Source organism: Maniola hyperantus, chromosome 27, assembly GCF_902806685.2.
Source record: "Maniola hyperantus chromosome 27, iAphHyp1.2, whole genome shotgun sequence".
Classification (NCBI taxonomy): Eukaryota; Metazoa; Arthropoda; class Insecta; order Lepidoptera; family Nymphalidae; genus Maniola; species Maniola hyperantus.
The window spans coordinates 897,790-923,576 of record NC_048562.1 but is presented as its reverse complement, the minus strand read 5'-3'; the positions used below and the strand labels follow the sequence as shown (position 1 = coordinate 923,576).

The 25,787-nt window shown below is 39.9% G+C and overlaps 1 protein-coding gene across 1 annotated transcript in view; it reads left to right on the top strand.

The window, feature by feature from the left end:
* Sin3A (SIN3 transcription regulator family member A) overlaps window positions 1-25,787 on the top strand; it is a 54,407-nt gene that overhangs the window by 6,230 nt on the left and 22,390 nt on the right. The window contains exons 2-17 of the mRNA XM_069508050.1: window positions 5,608-5,704; window positions 10,535-10,601; window positions 11,889-12,031; window positions 12,440-12,645; window positions 13,264-13,387; window positions 14,003-14,148; window positions 14,775-14,893; window positions 16,175-16,266; window positions 17,399-17,527; window positions 17,893-18,012; window positions 20,691-20,813; window positions 20,944-20,999; window positions 21,046-21,166; window positions 21,707-21,874; window positions 22,460-22,582; window positions 24,358-24,448. Coding sequence (XP_069364151.1) covers window positions 5,608-5,704; window positions 10,535-10,601; window positions 11,889-12,031; window positions 12,440-12,645; window positions 13,264-13,387; window positions 14,003-14,148; window positions 14,775-14,893; window positions 16,175-16,266; window positions 17,399-17,527; window positions 17,893-18,012; window positions 20,691-20,813; window positions 20,944-20,999; window positions 21,046-21,166; window positions 21,707-21,874; window positions 22,460-22,582; window positions 24,358-24,448 — 1,925 coding nt within the window. The remainder of the gene's footprint in view (window positions 1-5,607; window positions 5,705-10,534; window positions 10,602-11,888; window positions 12,032-12,439; window positions 12,646-13,263; window positions 13,388-14,002; window positions 14,149-14,774; window positions 14,894-16,174; window positions 16,267-17,398; window positions 17,528-17,892; window positions 18,013-20,690; window positions 20,814-20,943; window positions 21,000-21,045; window positions 21,167-21,706; window positions 21,875-22,459; window positions 22,583-24,357; window positions 24,449-25,787) is intronic.

Below are 25,787 nucleotides of genomic sequence, written 5' to 3'. Positions count from 1 at the left end.
ATCTGAAAAGAAAAAACCTTGATATAATTAAGAAACCCGCCTGCGCAGAAGCCTGCAAAGCTTAATTAAACTTAGCGAAAAGACCTCTACATACTGAAATAAGTACATACTTACTTAAATTAGACTGAGTAGACGTAATAATAGACTTCGCTATAATCCACGAAAACAGACAAATCTGTATGAACCAACCTGCAGCATGCGATACGCACCGCCAGTCCTCCCTCCTGTTTTTTTTCATAGGGGGTCTATGTTATCATGCAAAATTCCAGTTTTTAGGCCAAGCAAGCGTGGTATGATTTCAATCGGCTAATTTCTCCTTTACTTTTTATACTAAAAGTAGCCCACGACTTCGCTCGAAATAAAGATATCATCTTTGTTCTCTGTTCCGTGAAAATTTCTCAAAATCCTGCCATAATCCTGCCTTAATCCTTAGTTTTTCATTATACCTAAAGTTCCTCTGTCGGTAATTTCAGATTTCTATTTACAAGAGTTTGGGCTGGACGTTGATGAATCAGTTTGTAGATCAAGATTTTTCTTTTTATACTTATATTTAGATTATGTAATATAACCAAAAACTGGCTCTAGGATGACTATTCTATTCTAAAGTATTATGCGCAATAATAAAATCTTCCTTTCGTGATGTCTCTAACTGACCTACCATAATAGTTCCATTGTTCATCATAATTTTGTTTATTATTAGTAGACACTATAGTAGATGTGTCATTTAGTCATTGCATTTAACAATTGCTACTAATCGTCGTTATCAAATTGAGCTTTCGCTTGTTGTAGTTTATTTTAATGGTGCTTTGTACACAGTCACCTAAATTAAATTGAGATGTCTAAAATTAAAGTTATCCTTTTCTAAATTCTCCCTGCGGAAAAGGATAGTATATATTATTTTTGGACTTGGCCATTTAGTTTAATTAATATACTGTGAAGCACCATTGTTACGATTTCATATCAAAATTTCCTGCTTCTTTACTTTAAAATTACTTTAAATATCATAAAAATGTTGAATTTCTTCTTTAAAAAAAACTTTAAAAAAAATATCAGACGAATCATTTTGTTGATTAAATTACCAATTCAATTATTTTTAAGTATATTGCTTTCTCTTTTTATTTATAAATATATCTAAACATGAAATTGAATTATGTGTTGTTGATTTCTTTCGCTTTTTGTTTATTTTATAAATATTATCAATAAGCTTAAGAATATCCAGCATTCATCCTTTTTAAATCATTGATATATTCATTGCTTTTGTAGTGTCGAACTTTCTTATTATGAAATCTAAAACTGATTTTCATATCAAAACATTTTTAATTGTTGATTGATTTGGCTTTACGATTAATTAATTAGAAATTAACATCATTAATCAAATTAATACATCAAGAACTGCAGCAGCTTTTAATCAACCATAACACTATTTTGTGAAAAAAAATGTGAGTAAGTACATAATTTATTTCTTTTTAATTCACCAATTGTTTACCTATCAATAATTCAACCATTGTATACTAACAGTACTGCTTAATCGCTTTGTCAATCTAGTTTCAATTGAATCTTTTATCTGATAAAATAGCTCTTCAAAATGCTAACATGCGTGATTTTGCAATTCTGCTAATTTCACTCAATACTTTTTTGAAAAAATAATTTTGTGAGTGAAGTTAGATAAAACTGAAAAATATTATGTATCTACTCGACCATTATGGGGCGAGATTTCATCTTAATACAATATATTTAGTATATAAGACTTTGTATTAAAAAATTTGAAACGAACGACGCTTGTTTGGTTTTTCCTTGTCCTTATTAATGCAAACGTGTTATAAACAGCGCCAACTAAGTACTATTGTGAGCGATCGAGGTTATCGCAACCTTTTTCAAGGCTTTTTGCTACTTCATTAAGAATGGTTCCAAAAAATTTAAAATGGGACCATATTTTCAAAAATGTGAAAAAAGTAAATTTTTGACATACACATTTGAATTACTGTCTGTTTTCTTTTTCGAGGTCTGCGATAAATAAGGGTTTAGGAATTCCGAAATGGAAACATTAATCAATTTAAAAAAATCCTTGCTATTAATTTAATTTTTTTATTCAGTTTCGGTCTTTTTATGGGCATTTCGATAAAACATTTTAAAATTACGTAGGTGTTTAAAAATCGAAGACATCAATTTGAAATATTTTAAAGTGGAACCATATTATTTTACAAGGTGAATTTGTGTTGACATATTATTTTATGTGAAACTGACATGAAGAATTCAAGGTCTTCGAAATGGATCGTACCCATTGTTTGTGGAAAAATTGTCTTTAATTTAAATATGGAATTCAGTGTAGTATAGGCCTTTCTACGGATATTTGAAGACGTCAATTTGGAAAGGGAACTACCTATAATTTGCAAGAAATGTTTACCTATTACCTACCTATATAATTTACCTATGTAATTAGTTTCTTGTTTAATAAATAACTACTGAAGTCTATACAGTGATTTTCTGAATTAATAACTTTTTAAGTACTTAACTACATAGTTGTTGCAAGTTGTTATAACTCACAGTTTATATAAGTTCTTATGATTCTTTTTACGAAATATAACTTCCTTTGAGCGTTAGGTGTTACCCAATGGTGACAGTTCGTCTGAGCTGTTGTTTTTTTAACATAATGAAGCAAGAATCATCTGAATTTTCGATTCGTGCGCGCAAGTAGTCTTATTTTTTGTGTGAGTGCTACCTATATAAGTACCTATTTGCTTTTATTTTCTTCGCGGCTACGCTGCAATCTTGTCCCCTACGTAGTTGCCATAGCAACTCGTTCCTCCAACAACCAAGCTGTAATTTTTTGCCTTCCATGATGCCATTGTGCTGTCACGTAAAACCGCCCGTGTGGCTGATATGGATCGTTATTTGGGTTATCAAAAACTTTTTACTCCCTCATGAAATATTAACATTCGGCGGGAAATAGATACGGCAGCGCCCAGTTGCGCTCTCGAACGCAACTGTCTGTTGTATAATTTTAGAGAAAGGAGATTTGTTTTGGTCCACCACCTTCGTGGAGATTCGTTGATCGTGGCAATTCATATCGCGGCTGAGCACGTCCGTTTCGCTCGCTATTATTTGATGCGATGCGGCGTTGCCGCTCCGGGCGGGGCTCCGGCTCGATCGCTCGGTCGACCGCGGGCCGGGCAGCGGGCTAGTCAGTCGGCCGCGCAGCTCGGTGCGCGACGTTCGTGCGCGGAGGGCCTCGTTTGCGTCCCTCACGACCTCGGCCCGCCCTAGCCGCGAGTGCAAGCGGGACGGCACCTCGCAGAGAGAGGAAACGGTAGTAGAGAGAGACGACGCTATGGCAGTGTCGCAACCTCGCCCACCTGACCGTGTTGACGCCGCGCTCGAAAAAGTTGCGCCGTTGCGCTATTTGGAGGCGCACGAATGTGCCCGCTCCGAGTCAGTGACGCGTTATTATCATAAACCCTTGTCTTAAAAAACAGTTTATTGAGTTATTGGAAGTGAATTCAGCAGAATATTGAAGATTTCGACGCAATTTAGCAGAAAATCAATCGGTACGTATAAATAGGCAATTTAATTCATAATAATATGCCTATTATTCGAGGCGACGCGTTATCTCTAGACTGCTGATGTAAGTAGATGCTACCAAAGTACCAACATCTCGATTTCTAAACTGATTGAATTCAACTCGAGTGATTATTTGATCAACAAAAATCGACGTGAATCGCGTTCGGTAGCGCTTTGTAATTATTGTTGGTATTTAATCGCCATTTTCTACGTCGGTGACGAATACCACCGCGCCGTCCTCGTTTCCCTCGGCCCACGGTAAACCGGACTTTACCGCTCTATTCTGAAAGTCGATTACAGTTAACAATCTGCAACGACACCACTATGCAATGATTCATTGTAGAAATAATTTTTCTTACGTGCTCCCATCCGCGACATACCTACACAGAAAAGAGACACTTTAAAAATTCGGTTTCCGAACGTTGCGCGCCATTACGAAATGTTGAAAAGGTGGGAGTGAGTTTATTGTCTATCATCTATGTCAAAATGTCAATTTAGTCCTCTTTTGGCGCGTTTTAATTTTTAACCTTTCTTTTTTTATTAAAAACTGGAAAGTTGAAAAAAAAAAAAGTATTTTGCGTTGTCGCTCGGTAGTTATTGTGTATGTATACTGTGTTATCGATTTGTATACGTTTTCCGCTATAAATAAGTGCGAGTTTGTGTCATCGCCTTCGCCGCGGGGACCGGTTCGTCTAAACCTGTGTGAGTGCCGCGAGCGGTTTGGAATTTTCTAAGTGGTATCGAGTGCACGAACCTTGTAGATTTCGATATTTAGTTGCGTAATATACCTAAATGTGTGTAAGCTTGGATAAATGGCTAAATGTTAATGCACCGTGCATTGACAGAGTTTGAATCCTTTATTTAGCTCGCCCAACCCACGCATCTGGGGTGACGTCATCGTGTGAAAATGGTCGATATTTAGATGTTTTGTTGTGTTTGAAGTACGTTGCTTTGATAAAGCATAATATTGTGTCTGTCCATTACTATTACGTAACATGGGTAAGAGATAACTACATTGTCAATCTAAATATATATAAGGAAAAGGTGATTGACTGACTGATCGGGCTTAAATTTGACATGCAGATAGCTATTAAGAGGTAGGCATCCGCTAAGAAAGGGTTTTTGAAAATTCAACCCCTAAGGAGGTGAAATAGGGGTTTGAAATTTGTGTAGTCCACGCAGGCGAAGTCGCGAGCATAAGCTAGATGTCAATAAGGCAAACTACATAACACTGATTTCACATTGATATATATGAAAAGATAAGTAAATACTCACCTTCCTTTTATTTCTTCTAATTTCATCATCTACCTACTTATCGTAGTGTCAAAGTCAAAGTCAAAGTCAAATGATTTATTCAAATAGGTAATAAATTACTCTTATTGATGGTCTGGTGTGTCTGTCCATATACCATGCGGTATAGATAAGTACCTACCTACTGCTATTTCATATCTATAATATAAAAATGAATCACTAAATGTGTTGCTGATCACAAATCTCGAGAACGGCTGAACCGATTTCGCTAATTCTTTTTTTATAATATTCCTTGAAGTACGGGGATGGTTCTTATGGAGAGAAAAATTTACAAAATTTGAATAGACTGTTAGGCGGACCGAAGTTCGGCAGGGCAGCTAGTTTCCTCTAATTTCATCATCACTGTAGTAGTTATTGTAGTGTTTGTCTGTCCATACACCATGCGGTAGACGGCGTGTAGGGAACCCTCTGTGCGCAAGTCTGACTCACACTTTTTTTTCGCTTAACGTGATATATAAATAATATCTGTCCCGGCTGTACTCACGTGCTTAGTCGACGTTAGCCCGACTAGTTTCGAACCCATCCAGGGTCTTTTTTCAAAGGAGTCAATTCGCGCACGCGCCGCGGTTGTGACTGACGCGCTGGCGAACTGACTCCCTTGAAAAAGGACCCCGGATGGGTTCGAAACTAGTCGGGCTAACGTCGACTAAGCACGTGAGTACAGCCGGGACAGATATTATTTATAATGGAAATCACTCACGGTAGTTTAAACGATGATGATGTGTGTGCTGGTTCCAGGTTGGAGTGTGATGGGCGGCTGAGCACCATGATGAAGCGCTCCGGTCCTCGCCTGGGGCCCGACGAGCAGTCGCCGTTGCCACCCAACCCCGCTCAGGTTGGTGGAAACTTACATATTTTTAGAATAGAATAGAATATTTTTTTTTTTCAGGGTTGATAAAAATCATGATCTTTTTAAAAAAATCAAATTAATCGGATTAATTTGAATTAAATCGGATTAATATGATTTAAATCAGATTTTTTTGATTTTTTTACTTTCTTGTCTTTTTTATGAACTTTTAATAGTCAGTTATTTATTTAAAGAAAACAACGTATTTTGGTTTATATTATTTAATGAAAAAATAACAAGGGAAGTCAAAACTTAAAAGAATAAAAAAGGAACATAATACCATTTCGGGTCCACCGATGTTAATAAACTTAGAATATGTTTCTGTTAGAAAGTTTTTATTTTTTAGAATTTAGTCCCTTCAAAAGAAAGACTAATTTGGCCGACACTTTTTGGCTGATTTGGTTGCAGTAAAAATGTATTGATTTAAATCAATGATTTTAAAAAAAATCACGATTAAAATCAACTGATTTAAATCATATCAATCCTGTTTTTATTCAAGTTAACTTTTACAAGTGCTTTTAAATTGTCAACTAGTTTAATTTACCACTGGTTCAGAATGCCGTTCCTACCGACAAGACCCAGCAAGAAACTCGGCGGTTGCGGTTTTCAAGAGATCGTTTAGTATTTGGTACCCGAAGGAAAAGCTATGATAGCCTAGTGGTTAGGACGTCCGCCTTCTAATTGTGCGTTTTAAGTAATTAAATATCACTTGCTTTAATGGTGAAGCAAAACATCATGAGGAACCCTGCATGCCTGAGAGTTCTTCATAATATTTCTTAACTAACTTAAGATTGAAAAGTCGCCAATTCACACCTTACCAGTAAACTCCACTAGGCTTATGATAACATACTTTGGCATGCGCTCAAATGGGTGCATTGACTCACAACCCGATCACAATGCAAAGGAAGTTGCGCTTCTTACGTATTGACTATTGAATTCACACTAAATAGAATCTGCTTTCAGCAGAGGGGTGTGGTCACTGAATTTTTAAAACGTAATGGAAATGATAGCTAATAGATAGACTGCCTTAGTACCATCTAAGAGGCGGCGCTGGTTTATTTGGTTTCTAAACCGTGAAAAATTTTGTTAGCTTGACCATATTATCTTGTCATTTATATCGATGACTGTAAGCATAAAGGTGCTGATAAACTTGAGCATTCACTTGTAACAGAACATCGAGCATTCGCCGTTTTTATTTTTGTCGAACTGAACAACGAGCCGAGCCAAGCGTAGAGCCAAATATACGAAGCTACGAACATCTTGAGCATTCTAGCGAATGCTCGTCTATTCTTCATGAAGATGTCAGATTTGACGGTCGCGTGTGCTCGCTAGAATGCTCGCTAAAATGTTCTCGTATTTTTCTGTGATGTAACATTCGCACGAATGCTCATTACAAGTGAATGCTCAAGTTTATCAGCACCTTAACGCCCTGCGTCTCTGTGTACAAGGCCTTAGTATATAAGGCTATTTTGACACCCATCGCCACTACTTTCGATAACTAATCGATAACCCGTACTATAACCCCAAAAAAAAGAAGACAAAAAACAGAGGGTGCGGTCCGATACCGATCGTATGACTTATGAGCCACTCGTCTTCGTGAAATGCATAAACTATAGTACTATAAACATAACACCCTGCGTCTCTGTGAACGAGGCCTTAGTATATAAGGCTATTTTGACACCCATTGCCACTACTGCCGATAACGAATCGATAACCCGTTGTTTACAAAACGTGCTACCGGCATCGATATAAATGACAAGATATCATGGTCAAGTGAACAACATTTTTCACAGTTTAGAAACCAAATAAATCAGCGCCACCTCTTAGATACTAATGAACCACCCGTTTGAAATCCAGACATCACTGAGGTTGCATTGGTGCAGACCAATGAGTCTGCCAATTTGTTTGTTCAATAACCCTGTCCATATGAAGTAATATATGTCAAGAGTGTAAGCATAACCCCCTGCGTCTCTGTGAACGAGACCTTAGTATATAAGGCTATTTTGACACCCATTGCCACTACTGCCGATAAAGAATCGATAACCCGTTGTTTACAAAACGTGCTATCAGTCTGTATTAATTGCATATGTAATAATGATTGATTTATCAGTCTATAGGTACGTACAAGCTTTTGTTTACAATTAACAACATAATGGTACTGATTCTGAGCTCAAGTAAATTTTAGAGTATTCATATCCTCTTCCTACTAATGTAATATGAAAAGGACAGACACAGTTTGACAGTTTTAAATTTAATTTAGAGCCTTCAAACTTCGTGATCTTTGCTGCCAGTCGCGAGCCTATTATTTAAATTTGTAGCGTGCACTAAGAGTCTTTAAATGTAAAATTCATGTTCCATCCTTTTTTAGCAATATTAAAAAGAAAAGGATGCAGATACTCTAAATTAAGTTTAGAAAAAGACAGACAGACGGTAACAGAATCGGTGCCATTGAATGTATATATAATTATTTATCACTACCCATTAATATTATAAACGCGAAAGTGTATTTGTTTGTTGGTTTGTCCTTCAATCACGTGTCAACGGAGCAACGCATCGAGGTAATTTTATGCATGCTTATTGCTTATTATAATTAAATACATAGAGAGTGATATGGGTTCTGAAGAGTTTTTTGATCTCATTTTATCCTCCTTTTCCTACAACCGCACCGCGCCCCACCATTAGCAATTCACCCTCACCACCTGGGTGTCCGGTGCACTTCGACCGTCCGTTGTGTCAGATCCTTCTTTCCACGCACGTGCAAACTGTGGTATTGTGGTAACTGTGGTGTTCCCCAAAGATTCCGTGCGGGTCGTCAGTCCCCCCGCCTCATACCCCGATTGCCATCACCTGTCGCGAATTATATTATAGTAACTACTGTTTTATCGCCAGCACTTCAATTATTTTCATTCCATCATAACATATTTATTTACATTTTCCGAACAAACATAATATACCAAGGACGTATATAATCGTATATCGTATTATAGTTTGTGTCCGGAAAAGCTTGTTTTGACCGCGTGGCGCGCCTATAAATACCTCGAAGTTGAATCACTCTTGGCACATCGGCAAACGCACCTGTAGCTTTATTGGGTGGCTTCAAAGGTGTGGTTTGGTTAATTACTGCTATATTTCATGTCGCGACGATAAATTCGCCAGAATTTATCGTCGCGACATGAAGTATAGTTTGGCCAGATTCGCGCCAGATCCTTCTTTCCATGCAAGTGCAAACTGTGGAACCAACTCCCATCGGCGGTGTTCCCACTAGGTTACAACATGAGGTTATTCAAGGGGCGGGCGGACCAACAAATTTCTAAAAGGCCGGCAACGCATCGGCGGCTCCTCTGGTGCTGCAAATGTTCATGGGTGGCGGTAATCACTTCTGCTCGTTTGCTCGCTATATCTATTTAAAAAAAAATATTGTCACGAAATATGCCATAGGGGTAAGCAAATGTCAAAGTGACACAAAACGTCGAGGCATCGACGTCACTGGCAGGCGTCAAATCAGTACCCTTATTATAAATGCGAAAGTGTGTTTGCTTGTTGGTTTTAGGTTTGCGTCCGCGTGGATTTAGGTTTTTTAAATCCTGTGGGAATTGTTTGATTTTCCGGGATAAAGAGTAGCATATGTCACAAAATTAAAAGCCTCAATAGCTGAACGAGTAATGGAGTGGACTGAAAACCGAAAGGTCGACGGTTCAAACCCCGCCCGTTGCACTATTGTCGTACCTACTCCTAGCATAAGCTTGACGCTTAGTTGGAGAGGAAAGGGGAATATTAGTCATTTAACATGGCTAATATCCTTTAAAAAAAAAAGCTTGAGACGATAGGTAGTCGTCCAACGACAAATTAACCGTAACGACATCGACAGTGGGAACGCGCCCTGAGTCAGACTCACTGGAACTGGTTTCCCCCGACATACAAACTAGTCTCAACACGTCCGTACGACTGGCCCCCTCCCTAGCATCAATCCCTCGACAACAAAGATGGCTCGTCAGCGTATATTATATGTATGGGTTTTTTTTACATAAAAACTAGAAAATAATAAGATAAGAATAAAGTAAGATATAAATAAAGAAGTAAGCTGTGATAGCCTAGTGGTTAGGACGTCCGCCTTCTAATCGGAGGTCGGGGGTTCGATCCCGGGCACGCACCTCTAACTCTCTGTAACCTCTGGTAAATTAAAACTACCTGACTATTCATAAGCACTTTTAAAAAGTTTACATGAATAAAAAAACATTCTATTCTATTCTATAACTTTTCGGAGTTATGTGCGTTTTAATTAATTAAATATCACTTGCTTTATCGGTGAAGGAAAACATCGTGAAGAAACCTGCATGCCTCCGTGCTCTGTAGTGAGCCGGCAATGGGTTGATCATGATGATAAAATAAAGAAATAACTTACGACATACAAAGGTTGGTATTTATTTTGGTAAAAAGTTTCATCACTCGTGAATAAAGAAAAGGTTTCTTTCTAACTTTATCCGAATTTCAAAACATACTTTCTCTGCCGTCTTGTTCTTTAGGCAATTCAGTGGTTAAAAATAACAGAATTAGGGATTTTATATAATAACTAGCTTATACTCGCGACTTCGTCTGTGTGGACTACACAAATTTCGAACCCCTATTTCACCCCCTTAGGGGTGGAATTTTCAAAAATCCTTTCTTAGCGGATGCCTACGTGATAAGAGCTATCTGCTTGCCAAATTTCAGCCCGATCCGTCCAGTTGTTTGAGCTGTGCGTTGATAGATCAGTCAGTCCTCAGTCAGCCACTTAGTAGTAGCCTTTCGTGTATTGAATGTTTTTTCTTTTTGTCGTAGGTCCATCAGCCAGGATCGAGCAGCATGCATACTCTAGCCCAGCAGTCGACACAACCACAAATGCTAGGTAAGATGCCTATTAAGTACTACTTTTTAGGGTTCCGTACCTCAAAAGGAAAAACGGAACCCTTATAGGATCACTTCGTTGTCTGTCTGTCTGTCAAGAAACCTACAGGGTACTTCCCGTTGACCGAGAATCATGAAATTTGGCAGGTAGGTAGGTCTTATAGCAGACATTAGGGGAAAAATCTGAAAACCGTGAATTTGTGGTTACATCACACACAGATCACACAGAAAAAATTAAATCGTGGTCATGAACATAATTAGTATTTTCAATTTTCGAAGTAAGATAACTATATTAAGTGGGGTATCATATGAAAGGGCTTAACCTGTACATTCTAATTTATTTTTATGTATCATAGTTTTTGAATTATCGTGCAAAATGTCGAAAAATACGACTGACCTACGGAACCCTCGTTACGCGAGCCTGACTCGCACTTGGCCGGTTTTTTTATAAGACATCTTTGGAAGTTAATATTGTAAAGAGACTAATGATGAAACCCATGCGATGTGCATTCAACAGATTGTCAGTGTTGATACACGCATGCTGCCTTCCTGCTGAGGTCTCTTTTCTCATCATCACTTTAAAAACCTTAGTGCTCGCTTCGCTTCGCTTTTTAGGGTTCCGTACCTCAAAAGGAAAAACGGAACCCTTATAGGATCACTTTGTCGTCTGTCTGTCCGTCTGTCAAGAAACATACAGGGTACTTCCCGTTGATCTAGAATCATGAAATTTGGCAGGCAGGCAGCTCATATAGCAGACAAGGGGAAAAATCTGAAAACTGAATTTGTGGTTACATCACAAAAAGAAATTAAAATGTGTTCATGAACAAATAATTAGTATTTTCAACTTGTAAAGTAAGATTACTATACCAAGTGGGATATCACATTAAAGGGCTTTACCGGATAGTTCTAAAACAGATGTTTATGTTTATTTATTTTTATGCATAATAGTTTTTGATTTATCGTGCAAAATATCGATAAAATACGATTCTAGTACGAAACCCTCAGTGCGCGAGTCTGTGTGGCACTTGGCCGGTTTTTTTATTCAACTGTAACAAATATTTTTGCTAATAAATGACATTGTTTACCATTATTTGTGTCCAACCTCTCATTTTATTTTCAGCTATGTATAATTCAACTTAAAGTGTTTAGTTTGACTTATATTGTATAAACTTAAACTGTATAATTTAACTTAAACTGTATATTTCAACTTAAACTGTATATTTCAACTTAAACTGTATAATTTAACTTAAACTGTATAATTCAACTTTAATTGTATAATTTGGCACAGGAGCGACAGCAATGATGTCTGTCGGTGGTGGCTTCGGTCGTGGGCCGGCGCGTGCCGGTACGCCCGCCGTCATCAACTATTTGAAGAGCAACGCGGTGCCTTACGCGCCCAAACAACCGCCAAATGTACCACCAAGGCTGAAGGTATGTATTTTATACAACAAGGAATAAAAAATAAGTAATTTAAAGTTTTCAATAAACCCCGATTGCGGTTTGTACTGCATCCTTTTCACTCTCATAAGAGCATAAAATCCGCCATTTTGATTTTTTAAGAATTTTATGTACAGTTCGCGACAAGTTGAGATTGCAATCGGGGTATGAGGCGGGGGGTGCCCCTGCACTTTCGCGCTCACCCGCACTGGGGCTGTGCGGGTGTGTGGGGCCTGTCGCGTACTATACCTACCCAGTGACACTCAAAGGAACTATATAATTGTCAAAATTTCAAGTTTCCTCTAACCCCAGCTGTTTAAGGCTATGTATTGATAGATCAGTCAGTCAGTAAACTCTTTTTATATATGTGTAGATTTTACTATCAAAATCCCATTGTTACAGATCGTAAGCCAGCCGCCATTACCCATGCAGGGTAGTCAGTCCCCTGGCCTGGCCGCGCCGCTCCCCGCGCCGCCGCCCGGTCAGTTCCAGCGCTTGAAGGTGGAGGACGCGCTATCATACCTGGACCAGGTCAAATACAAGTTCAACACTATGCCGCAAGTCTACAACGACTTCCTGGACATTATGAAGGAATTCAAAAGCCAGACGTGAGTTTCATAGACGTTACATACTATTTATAGACTTAATTTTGTCAGTCCCCTGGCTGGGTTGCATTAACACCTGTAAATAAGGAATTTTTAATCTGAACTCTGGTAGCGTCTTTGGGTCAGATCCAGGGCTTGGTATAAGACGCACTGTCGTATCTCAACTAGGTCAAATACAAGTTCAACATTATGCTGCAGGTCTACGACTTCCTGGGCATTACGAAGGAATTCTAAAGTCAGACGTAAGTTGTGTATGTGGGACTCACTGACACACAAGAAGAATACCCACTTAAACCCGAAAACTTAATTTCAACCTAAAAGACTTCAGTTTGTAAAGAAAGACGAAAGAAAAGACGTTTATTTACCAAACTGTGCCACACTTCACATCAGTTTGTCAGTCCTCTGGACAATTCTGCCAGTCCCCTGGCCAGGTTGCATAGAACGCGGGCACCAGCTAGTTTACCATTATCGAGCCCCAGAGTCGTTATGATGACATTAATTACCGTTTGAAAATAATGAAAAGTTGTAATGGCTGCTTTTTAAAGTGCTGATTAGACTTGACCATCGCGAGCAGCAGACGCCAACACATAACCCCTCATTGAACTACAGTGTCGGTTACAGGATCGACACGCCGGGCGTCATCACGCGGGTTTCGAACCTGTTCCAGGGTCACCCCGAGCTGATCGTCGGGTTCAACACCTTTCTGCCACCGGGGTACAAGATTGAAGTTCAGAGCAATGGACAGGTAACCATCATCATCATTATCATCATCATCATAGTCGTCGTCGTCGTCGTCATCATCATTATGATCAATCCATCGCCGGCTCACTACAGAGCACTGTTCTCCTCTCAGAGTGAGAAGGTTTTTGGCCATAGTCAATACAAATACAGAAACAGACTTACCTGTCCATAATGTTCTCAAAGGTGTGTGAAATCTACCAATCTGCACATGGCCAGCGTGATAGACTATGACCAAAACCCTTCGCACTCTGAGAGGCGACCCGTGCTCTGTAGTGAACCGGCGATGGGTTAATCATGATGATTGCTAGCAACCTACTGTTCTAGATTTTTTATCCCGTGGGGAACACTGCTTTCGCGGTAATAAAAGATTTTTATACCGCGAAAGACTGCATCATCACTTACCACCAGGTGAGATTGCAGTCAAAGTTGTATCGGAATAAAAATAATATTTTCGAAATAAAAAATATTTTGTATATTAATTGGCTTTCATTTTTTTCAAAAAAAATAATTTACCTACTAAAATTATTTAAATTTATTTTGAAATACATAGATGATTTGATTATTAAAACTTCTTTTAGAAAATTATCCATGTTCTTATTATCTTTTCCTTCATACACAGGTGTCAGTGTCAATGCCATCTCCCACGGGCCCAGGCGGCATGGGTGGCGTGGGCGGCATGGGTGCGGGCGTGGGCGGCGGCGTCATGATGGGCGTCCACCACCCCTCTCCTCAATCACAACTTGTGCATTTGCTGCCGGTGCCACCGTGAGTGTATACCCGCACTTTTTTTCGGATTGAATATGCTACGTAGGCCCTACTGGCCGCTACAGCGTCACCGGGCTACCTACTTAACTGTACCTACACACAGACGGGTCCTCTCATATCGTCGTGCTGGAGACCGTTTGAGGCGGTTTTGCACCCTGCGGCTGGTGTCTAGCTTTACTCTCACTTTGTCATACTACTTTATCACTCAGTTCTTTCACGGAACTTTAGTAGGAGAATCAATGCAACGAGGCTTGGTACATTTTGACTATGGTGATGTAAGACTCCACAAATTGCAAAGTTTATTCGTTAGCAAAAGTTTATTACTTGGCAAAAAGTTTATTAGTTGGCAAAAAGTTTATTACAAAAAGTTTATTAGTTACCAAAAATGTTATTAGTCAGCAAAAAGTTTATAAGTTAGCAAAAAGTTTATTAAGAGAATCAATGCAACGAGGCTTGATACATTTTAGCATAACTGGTCCCAAATACTATGATGAAATTAATTACCGATTGATTGTAAGTGATAAAAACTTGCGGCTGCTCTATAAGAGTTCTGAACCATTATTTTAAATTTTACTCCATATACTCTCTTCCCTGACAAAAATGTGTAATAACAATAAAACTTGCAGGTCCGTCAGTACGGCGATAGTTCACAACCTGTCAGTGAACGCTCCGCCGGCCAACACTCTGCATCACATATCGCAAGCGCACCAACAGATTGAAGCCGCCGCCATACACCATCCGCCTGGTGAGTACTGCTTAATTCCTGTGGACGTCCACTGTTGGACATAGGTCACCTATAGGGACTTCCACAAGGTCTGTCCATCTGTAGTAGGGGGTTTTCCGATGAAAAAAAATGTATACGAAAAATTGTGCTGTAAAACCGTGCGCGTTTATTCGCCTGCGATTTTCACTAAATTAAGTTTTTTTCGAAAGTGCCACAAAGTGCAAGCAAGAGCCGAATTTTCGGTCGGTAAAATCGTGATATCTAACAAACTCGATGGAAACTCAAAGGAAACTCAATTTGAACTAAGTCTTCAATATAGGTTTTTTGGTCAGTATAGTATGGCGGTGGGTAAGGTGTCTGCATGTGACGTCACATATAATTCAATATGACGATAGTTCACAACCTGTCAGTGAACGCGCGGACAATTCTCTGCATTACATATCGCAAGCACACCAACAGATTGAAGCCGCCGTCATACAACATCCGCCTGGTGAGTTCGAGTTAAAAAAATCACGCTCGCTTCGCTTGCGACAATAATTTAGTGCTATTGGAACTAGTAAAGCAACGCAGTACAATCTACTAGATTAATTTCTTGCATGCACTGCGTGCGTACGACTTTCAGGGTTCCATACCCAACGGGATCCTATTACTAAGCGTCCGCTGTCCATCTGTCTGTCTGTCAGCGGGCTTTATATCATAAACCGTAATAGGTAGAGAGTTGAAATTTTCACAGAATGTGTACAAGTACGCGGCCGAAAGTGATGAACGTCGGCCTTTAGAATGAAATTTCATCTTTGTAGAGCGTTGTATCTGTCACTCATACCCATATGACGTTTTGTCGATCTCAACGACCGAGACAGTGCTCTACTAAATCTGCTATCTCCTTCTAAAGATCCATGTTCATTACTTTTGGCTGCGTACTGTGAATTACATATCGCAGCCCAATGAATTTTGCAGACGTTGCACGGCCCCACCTATGCAACCAAACAGCTATTGAGGTCGCGGTCGATATTTCCTAATAAGTAAAATTAAATACATTTTGTCAATTCTTTTCCTAACTTCGGAAGGAATACTAGATTAGTTAATTATAAAAATAATTTTTAATTAATTTTTTTTTAACCCACTTAAAACGCCGCTAACGTATTTTGTCTATTGCCGCTATAACGACAAATAATAAAAAATTCAAAATAGCCGCCGTGAAAATTAAAAAAATATACAATGGTACGGAACCCTTCGTGTGCGAATCCGACTCGCACTTGACTGGGTTTTTTTATAAAATATCACTAGTTATTTTCTCGACAGGAAGCGTACCTAGCACCGGCGGCGGTCACACGGCCACGGCGGGACAACCCGTCGAGTTCAACCACGCCATCGAGTATGTCAACAAGATAAAGGTAAATACACATATTTTTTTTCAATTCAAAGCCTTTATTTATTCCTTTGCTTAATTATTTACATATTTTTTAAAGCTATACCTACTTATACATTTTATATATTTTAGTTAATTAATATAATAGACAATTAATTAATATTAGATATAAAATACACATTCGTAGTAAAAATGTAATGACTTCGTCCGCGTGGATTTAGGATTTTAAAAATCCCGTGGGAACTCATTGATTTTCCGGGATAAAAAGTAGCCTATGTCCTTCCCCAGGATGTAAGCTACCTCTGTACTAAATTTCATCAAAATCGGTAGAACGGATGGGCCGTGAAAGGCTAGCAGACAGACACACTTTCGCATTTATTATATTAGTATGGATAATCCAACTAAAACAATATAACTAATTTAACTTAAACTAGGATTTGTCAATAATAGATTATGAAGAGACAGATTAGCTACCTGCGTCCGAACGGCATCCTTTTCTCACAACCATGTGATCTGAGTGTGTAATATATAATTTATGACCCAGTTCGCACGTTCATAATGGCTCAACCACTGCGTCCGCGTGGTCGTACACAAATTTGAAACGCCCATTTCACCCCCCCTTAGGGGGTTGAATTTTCGTAAATCCTTTCTTAGCAGATGTCTACGTCAAATAGCTATCTGCATGCCAAATTTCAGCCCGATCCGTCCAGTAGTTTGAGCTGTGCGTTGGTAGATCAATCAGTCAGCCAGCCAGCCAGCTAGCTTTTTACCCGACTATTTTTTATATATATTTAGGATTTAGGTAATGGGGCCGATTCTCTTGTACACAATCTCTAAACTAAACTAAATTAACAGGTCTAAATCTAGTGCCATCCTTTTCCGCAAGCAACATTATGAAAGGGATAGCAATAGATTTAGGCGTGACATTTTAGTTTAGTTTAGAGATTGTGTACAACGGAATTAGCCACATTAGACAATTTAATTTAGATAATTTAATTTTATTGATGAACCGCACTTCATCCACCTGGATTTAAATTATTAAAAATCTCGTTGAATGTGTATGTTATCATTCTACATGTATTATGATATGCAACTATTTTTATTTCAAATACTTTACCTTTTTTTACTTAAATTATTATAATTTTTCCTCTAAACAGTCCCGCTTTTCGCGGCAACCGGACAAATACAAGAGATTTCTGGAGATCCTCCACGCCTACCAACGTGGACATCGCGACGTCAAAGAACCACAGGCTAAGCAGCAGACTGAACAAGAAGTCTACTCACAGGTAAGTCATCACATTGATCCAGGTGTTGCACCTAAACTCCAATAAAAATGTTTGTTAGTTAGCATAAAGTTTACTAGTTAGCATAAAGTTTATTAGTTAGCAAAAAGTTTATTAATGAGCATAATGTTTATTAGTGAGCATAAAGTTTATTAGTTAAGAAAAAGTTTATTAGTTAACAAAAAGTTTATTAGTTAACAAAAAGTTTATTAGTGAGCATGAGTCTTTTATTGTAATTTTATTTAATTTATTACTATTTTTAAACATTTTGTACATTTGTATTTTATTGAAAAAAAGTTAGAAATTGCCTGAAATAAAGTTTATTAGCGTTTCACAACGTTAAAAATTACCATTTTTATAATGTGAAGGTGGCGAAACTGTTTGAAAACCAAGATGACCTGCTGGCGGAGTTTGGCCAATTCCTGCCCGACGCCAAGGCGGTGACCAAACCGACCCACATGCCGCACTCCAGGTCCCCGCCGCCACAGGTGAGCTTGTTGTTTACTGATGAAAAGAGATAACATTCAAATCTCTTTTCATTTTCATATTTTATTACTAGCTTATGCTCGCGACTTCGTCCGCGTGGACTACACAAATTTCAAAACCCTATTTCACCCCCTTAGGGGTTGAATTTTCAAAAATCCCTTCTTAGCGGATGCCTACGTCATAACAGCTATCTACTTGCCAAATTTCAGCGCGATCCGTCCAGTAGTTTGAGCTGTGCGTTGATAGATCAGTCAGTCAGTCAGTCAGTCAGTCAGTCAGTCAGTCAGTCACCTTTTCCTTTTATATATTTAGATTACCAATAAAGAGATAATATGTGTTTACCAACTCATTTCATTTGTGTTTTCCCTCAGATATATGTATATTTTTCATTTGTTTTATACACGGTGAAGTTTTAATGGTTGTCTTCCCGCGGCAGAACGATTTGCCCTCAGTAGTACTATCGAAATTTTGAGTTAAACTTAAAAAGTTAAAATGTTTTTGTTTTGAAATAATTCAAAAAAAAAATCATCAACTCTATCTATATATTATTATTAAGGCATTTCTGTGCCTATTAATATACATATTACTTATATTATAATTATTATCTTTATGTTCCCTAACAACTTACGTACACCTTAAACCCAGTTTCACTAGCCCTTAAATCCTCTTCAACCTAGTTGGCTGGTAGAGATCGCTTCACAGCGATAAGGCCGCTGATTGTATGTTCTTCTTTTACATGTTTCTTTTTGTGTCTTTTCTTTTTGGTGTACAATAAAGAATATTAAAACTAAAAAACTAAAAACTAAACTCGAAAGTGTGAGAAGCAATAGTAACTCCCTAGACGTAACGTGAATAGTAGGTAGGTACATCCACTCGAACCTCAATAGCTCAATCGGTAAAGGAGTGGACTGAAAACCGAAAGGTCGACGGTTCAAAACCCGCCCGTTGCACTATTGTGGTACCTACTCCTAGCACAAGCCTGACGCTTAGTTGGAGAGGAAAGGGGAATATTAGTCATTTAGGGCCGGTTGTTTCAACAAATTTTGACGGACACGTAACCTTTAAATATGGCGCTAACGAACGTAAGTAAAGAAAAAGCGTTGATTCAGCATCTATTAGCGCTAACGTTCGTTAAAATGTTACGTTTACGTTAACCAGTGCTGACACCATTGGTGATCGTCAAATCAGTTCGTAACTTCATAGGTACTTCTTACAAACGGAATATTTTATTTACAAATTATATGTAAATAAAATTAGGTTTTTTTGAAGATGAAAGAGAATTTTTAAAAAAGAAAAAGTGTTTAAAATGCGAAGTAGCAATATCAATAACTATATAATATTTTAATAAAAAATGAAATAAAAAAGGATACGGAAAAGTAAGTTAATTTTTAGGGTTAGTTTCGTAACCAGAATAACAATGACGAACAGTTTTGTACAATGAAGCAACGCTCTTAAATTAACAGATGTTAAAGTTCGACTACGTCTGTTAAATTTTAACGAACGTATCTTACGAAGACCAATGGTTTAAAACAACCGGCCCTATATATGGCTAATATTCTTTTAAAAAAAAAAAAAAACCGCGCTGCCAATAAAGTGAAAAAGTTTAGAGCAAAATAAACTCTCGCGCGTAGTGATACGGCATAAACTAGCCTGCACGCACGCGGTATCACTATTGGTTCGATTGGTCTCATTCGATTTTTGTTTTTCTCGATCGTAAATTTGACATTTTTGACTTTAATTTTTTATATTTATAAACTAGCTTATGCCCGCGACTTCGTCCGCGTGGAGTAAACAAAATTTAAACCCCTATTTTACACCCTTAGGGTTGATCTTTCACAATGAGATTTTAACATAAAATATGTCATACTGCTAATTGCAAAAATATTAACTACAAAACTTCAAACTTCTAACTTTAAAACTGACTGACTTTCATACAAACTTCAAAACCCTATTTTACCCCTTTAGGGGTTGAATTTTGAAAATCCTTTCTTAGCGGATGCCTACGTCATAATAGCTATCTGCATGCCGAATTTCAGCCCGATCCGTCCAGTAGTTTGAGCTGTACGTTGATAGATTCTCCATTTTACCTCATTTTACCCCTTTAGACCCGTAAGATTTTCGTAAAATCTTAGCTTTCACCCACCTCTAGAACCTACCTTCCAAATTTCAAGTTAATAATATCAATAATTAAAACTTTCCCATACAATCTTTCATCCCCTATTTTACCACCCTTGTGGGCAAATTTTCCAAAAATCCTGAAAAACGTATTTCTTCATTTGTGGCCGAAAACCCAAATACCAATTTTCGTGCAAATAACTTGAAAAATGACGGACTTTCATACAAACTTCCATCCCCCATTTAACCCACTTAGGGGTGGAATTTCGTAAAATCCTTTCTTAGTGGATACCTACTCTTTACAAAGAATAGACCCTCCAAATTTCATGTCTCAAGGACCAGCGGTTTAGGCTGTGCGTTGATATATATGTCAGTCAGTCAGGACTTTGAATTTTATATATATATAGAAGATAGATTGATTGTAATACCAAGACAAAATCATTCCGCTTCGGGAAAACAACCATTAAAATTTCAGCGTGTATAATTATTACAATCACTTCTAGATGCAGCTGTAGACGTTTTGAGTTCAAAAACATATTTTAAAACAATGTTACTTGTGAAACAGCCCCGTGTGGAGAGAGAGAGCGAGACGGAACGCTTCCCCAGCGCTTCGCCCCCACAGGTGCCGCTCGTGTCGCACACGGCGCACTCGGCCCCCGCTCCGCACTCTATACATCATCACCCACAGGTAATATACGTCCACTGCTGGACATAGGTCACTTGTACTGGACATAGACTGCCATAGGCTCCTGCAGACTCGTTTGATGTCTGTCCACCTAGTATAGGGGGTCTTCTAACGCTGCGCTTACCGGTGCGAGGTCGCCATTCCAACACCTTGGACCACAACAACACATGACCCCAACATCATCGACAGGTAAGTCTATCTCATAAGAAAGAGAGAGGCTTTACTTGTGAAACAGCCCCGTGTGGAGAGAGAGCGAGACGGAACGCTTCCCCAGCGCTTCGCCCCCACAGGTGCCGCTCGTGTCGCACACGGCGCACTCGGCCCCCGCTCCGCACTCTATACATCATCACCCACAGGTAATATACGTCCACTGCTGGACATAGGTCACTTGTACTGGACATAGACTGCCATAGGCTCCTGCAGACTCGTTTGATGTCTGTCCACCTAGTATAGGGGGTCTTCTAACGCTGCGCTTACCGGTGCGAGGTCGCCATTCCAACACCTTGGACCACAACAACACATGACCCCAACATCATCGACAGGTAAGTCTATCTCATAAGAAAGAGAGAGGCTTTACTTGTGAAACAGCCCCGTGTGGAGAGAGAGCGAGACGGAACGCTTCCCCAGCGCTTCGCCCCCACAGGTGCCGCTCGTGTCGCACACGGCGCACTCGGCCCCCCGCTCCGCACTCTATACATCATCACCCACAGGTAATATACGTCCACTGCTGGACATAGGTCACTTGTACTGGACATAGACTGCCATAGGCTCCTGCAGACTCGTTTGATGTCTGTCCACCTAGTATAGGGGGTCTTCTAACGCTGCGCTTACCGGTGCGAGGTCGCCATTCCAACACCTTGGACCACAACAACACATGACCCCAACATCATCCACAGGTAAGTCTATCTCATAAGAAAGAGAGAGGCTTTACTTGTGAAACAGCCCCGTGTGGAGAGAGAGCGAGACGGAACGCTTCCCCAGCGCTTCGCCCCCACAGGTGCCGCTCGTGTCGCACACGGCGCACTCGGCCCCCGCTCCGCACTCTATACATCATCAACCCACAGGTAATATACGTCCACTGCTGGACATAGGTCACTTGTACTGGACATAGACTGCCATAGGCTCCTGCAGACTCGTTTGATGTCTGTCCACTAGTATAGGGGGTCTTCTAACGCTGCGCTTACCGGTGCGAGGTCGCCATTCCAACACCTTGGACCACAACAACACATGACCCCAACATCATCCACAGGTAAGTCTATCTCATAAGAAAGAGAGAGGCTTTACTTGTGAACAGCCCCGTGTGGAGAGAGAGCGAGACGGAACGCTTCCCAGCGCTTCGCCCCCACAGGTGCCGGCTCGTGTCGCACACGGCGCACTCGGCCCCCGCTCCGCACTCTATACATCATCACCCACAGGTAATATACGTCCACTGCTGGACATAGGTCACTTGTACTGGACATAGACTGCCATAGGCTCCTGCAGACTCGTTTGATGTCTGTCCACCTGTATAGGGGGTCTTCTAACGCTGCGCTTACCGGTGCGAGGTCGCCATTCCAACACCTTGGACCACAACCAACACATTGACCCCAACATCATCCACAGGTAAGTCTATCTCATAGATAAAGAGAGAGGCTTTACTTTTGAAACAGCCCCGTGTGGAGAGAGAGAGCGAGACGGAACGCTTCCCCAGCGCTTCGCCCCCACAGGTGCCGCTCGTGTCGCACACGGCGCACTCGGCACCCGCTCCGCACTCTATACATCATCACCCACAGGTAATATACGTCCACTGCTGGACATAGGTCACTTGTACTGGACATAGACTGCCATAGGCTCCTGCAGACTCGTTTGATGTCTGTCCACCTAGTGTAGGGGGTCTTCTAACGCTGCGCTTACCTGTGCGAGGTCGTCATTTCAACACATGACCCAAACATCATCCACAGGTAAGTCTTATCTCATAAGAAAGAGAGAGGCTTTACTTGTGAAACAGCCCCGTGTGGAGAGAGAGCGAGACGGAACGCTTCCCCAGCGCTTCGCCTTCACAGGTGCCGCTCGTGTCACACACGGCGCACTCGGCCCCCGCTCCGCACTCTATACATCATCACCCACAGGCAGTGGCGTGCACGTCATAGAGGCATAAATGCACTGCTTACCCCAGTTGTAATAGCTTAATGCATAATTTTCATTATGACCTGCCAGTAAACAGGTTCCAACCTAACTAATGCCTACCCTGGCTTCAAACACTGTGCACGCCACTGCCCACAGGTAATATACGTCCACTGCTGGACATAGGTCTTTTGTAGGGTCTTCCACACGCCACGGTCTTACGCCGCCGTCCAGCGACTCCCGCAGACTCGGCCGAACCCTGCGCTTTCCGGTGCGAGGTCGCCATTCCAGCATCTTGGGACCCCAACGTCTATCGGTTTTACGAACTAAGTGTTCGGCCCATTGCCACTTAGCTTAACACCATAACATTTCACAAGCAATTTTAGACTTTACACAAGTTTAAAAAATGTGTTAAAAGTATGCTCCTAAAAAAAGCATATTATACAGTCGCAGACTATGTAAACGATAAAAAAAGCTTGGATTTGACTCGCTCCAGCAATGCACGGGGCTGCAATGGCTTGTATAGTAAGGTATAAAAACATTGTAAATTGAAAAATTAAAAAGAGCAACCGCCGAGTTTCTTGCTGGTTCTTCTCGGTAGGAACGGCATTCCGAACCAGTGGTAAATTAAAACTACCTGACTATTCATAAGCACTTGCAAAAAGTTTACATGAATAAAAAAACATTCTATTCTATTCTATTCTACTGAGCTATGTCGGTTACTCTAGTTCTCCTACGGATCTCCTCATTTCTGATTAGATCACGTAGAGAAACTCCAAGCATAGCTCTCTCCGTCGCCCGCTTTCTCAATCATCCTAGAATCGTACCCCACTCCCCCCCCAATCTATCATCTATCCATGTATCCAACTGTTTTATTTTTGCATCAGTTTCCCCTCCAATGGGGTGGGGTACCTTCAAGTCAAGAGTGAATAGGCATCTTCTAGGCAAGCGCGCTCCATCTTGGGCTGTCTCATCACTTGCCACCCACTAGGTCTGATTGCAGCCAAGCGCTATTCTATAAAAAAACTGACTGTAAAGGCGCACTCTCCATGGAGAGGGCTAATCGCAACGAGGCCTTCCTATTATCGTCGACATTAGTATTGCCCTGTGGAGGTTGGTCTATAAGAGCTGTATCGAACTTTGTGGCATGGCGAGACTATCGCCGCGATTCTCTCGCCCGTGCAGATGGCGCCTTAGTGGCCATGTCCCATCGCCGGAATACAAGCTATCTTAGAACTCTTTGATTTGGGATAAAATGAAGCCTGTGTCCTTCCCCGGAATGCAAGCTTTCCCATTCCGGGATAAAAAGTAGCCTATGTCCCTCCGCGAGATGCAAGCTCTCTCCGTACCAAATTTCGTCAATCGGTTAAACAGATGGGCGGTTAAAATCTAACAGACAGAAACTTTCGCATTTACAATATTAATAATGGGCTTTGTTTAACAGCAAGTGTCAAAACACACGAGCACCAGTGTCCAGCCACCGCAGCATCATCATCTCAAGAGATCACCCAGTTTCGGATCCTCTACGCAGATTGGTGAGTCTTATAATGATTAGCGAAATTATCTTCCAAGGACTGAATACACATCTTCTAGGTCCAGGGTTCACCAATTAGTTCCATTTGGGGTCCGTTTTCAAAATAATATGACCGTCGCGGTTCGTTTTTTACTTTTTATACACCAGATAAGTTTCTAAGCCAACAAACCGACGTTAACATGAATATCTATATCTATTACTAGATGATGCCCGCGACTTCGTCCGCGTGGATTTAGATTTTTAAAAATCCTCTGGGAACTCTTAAATTTTCCGGGATAAAAAGTAGCCCATGTCCTTCCCCGGGATGCAAGCTATCTCTGTACAAAATTACGTCAAAATCGGTTGAACGGTTGAGCCGTGAAAAGCTAGCAGACAGACAGACACACTTTCACATTTATAATATTAGTATGGATTATAAAATTAACTTGAATATCTGTATCTATACTTATAATAAAACTGTAACTGGATTATTTCTGTACATTAAATATATTTTGAAAATTTTAAACATAACAAAAAGGGATTTGAAAGGAGATGACCCGTGAACGGGGCCCTCTTTTGTGGCTTCGTGTCAAAACATAAATGAAGTTTTTTTAAATGTGTTATTTTTTTACGATTATGTTTTATAACAACGTTTTTTCACTCTATTATTGAAAAGCATTTATTTTGAAGAAGTATTAATTAAATATAACCTCAATATCAGCAATATAAAAAATAAGATTTCTTTATAACCAGGGTGAATAAATAGAAATCGTTTGCAGAATATAAAGAGTTAATTATTTGTCTACAAAATAAAATTAAAACCATGGTGACACAACAATTATATTAGGGGGGGCCCAAAGCTCCTAAGAAAATGGGCAATCTCTTTTGTCACACGAAGTCGCGAGCGCTAGTACTACTGTAAAGAGACTAATGATGAAACCCATGCGATGTGCATACAACAGATTGTCAGTGTTGATACACGCATGCTGCCTTCCTGCTGAGGTCTCTAATACATTTTATACTAGATGATTGCCCGCGACTTCGTCCGCGTGGATTTAGGTGTTTAAAAATCCCGTAGGAACTCTTTGATTTTCCTCCAGGTTATCAATACCCATGCAAAAAATCATGTCAATCCGTTGCACCTTTGCGACGTGATTGAAGGACAAACCAATAACAAAAAAAACCAACAAACTTTCGCATTTATAATAAGGGTACTGATTTTTGTCGATAAAAAGTTTCCATACCTGGGGTTTGAGCTATCTCTGTAGTCTGTACCAAATTTCGTCAAAATTGCAGACACTATGGCGTATTTAAAATTAGTATAATGCGTACAAAAATGCTCATGCGCCATTTTAACATTT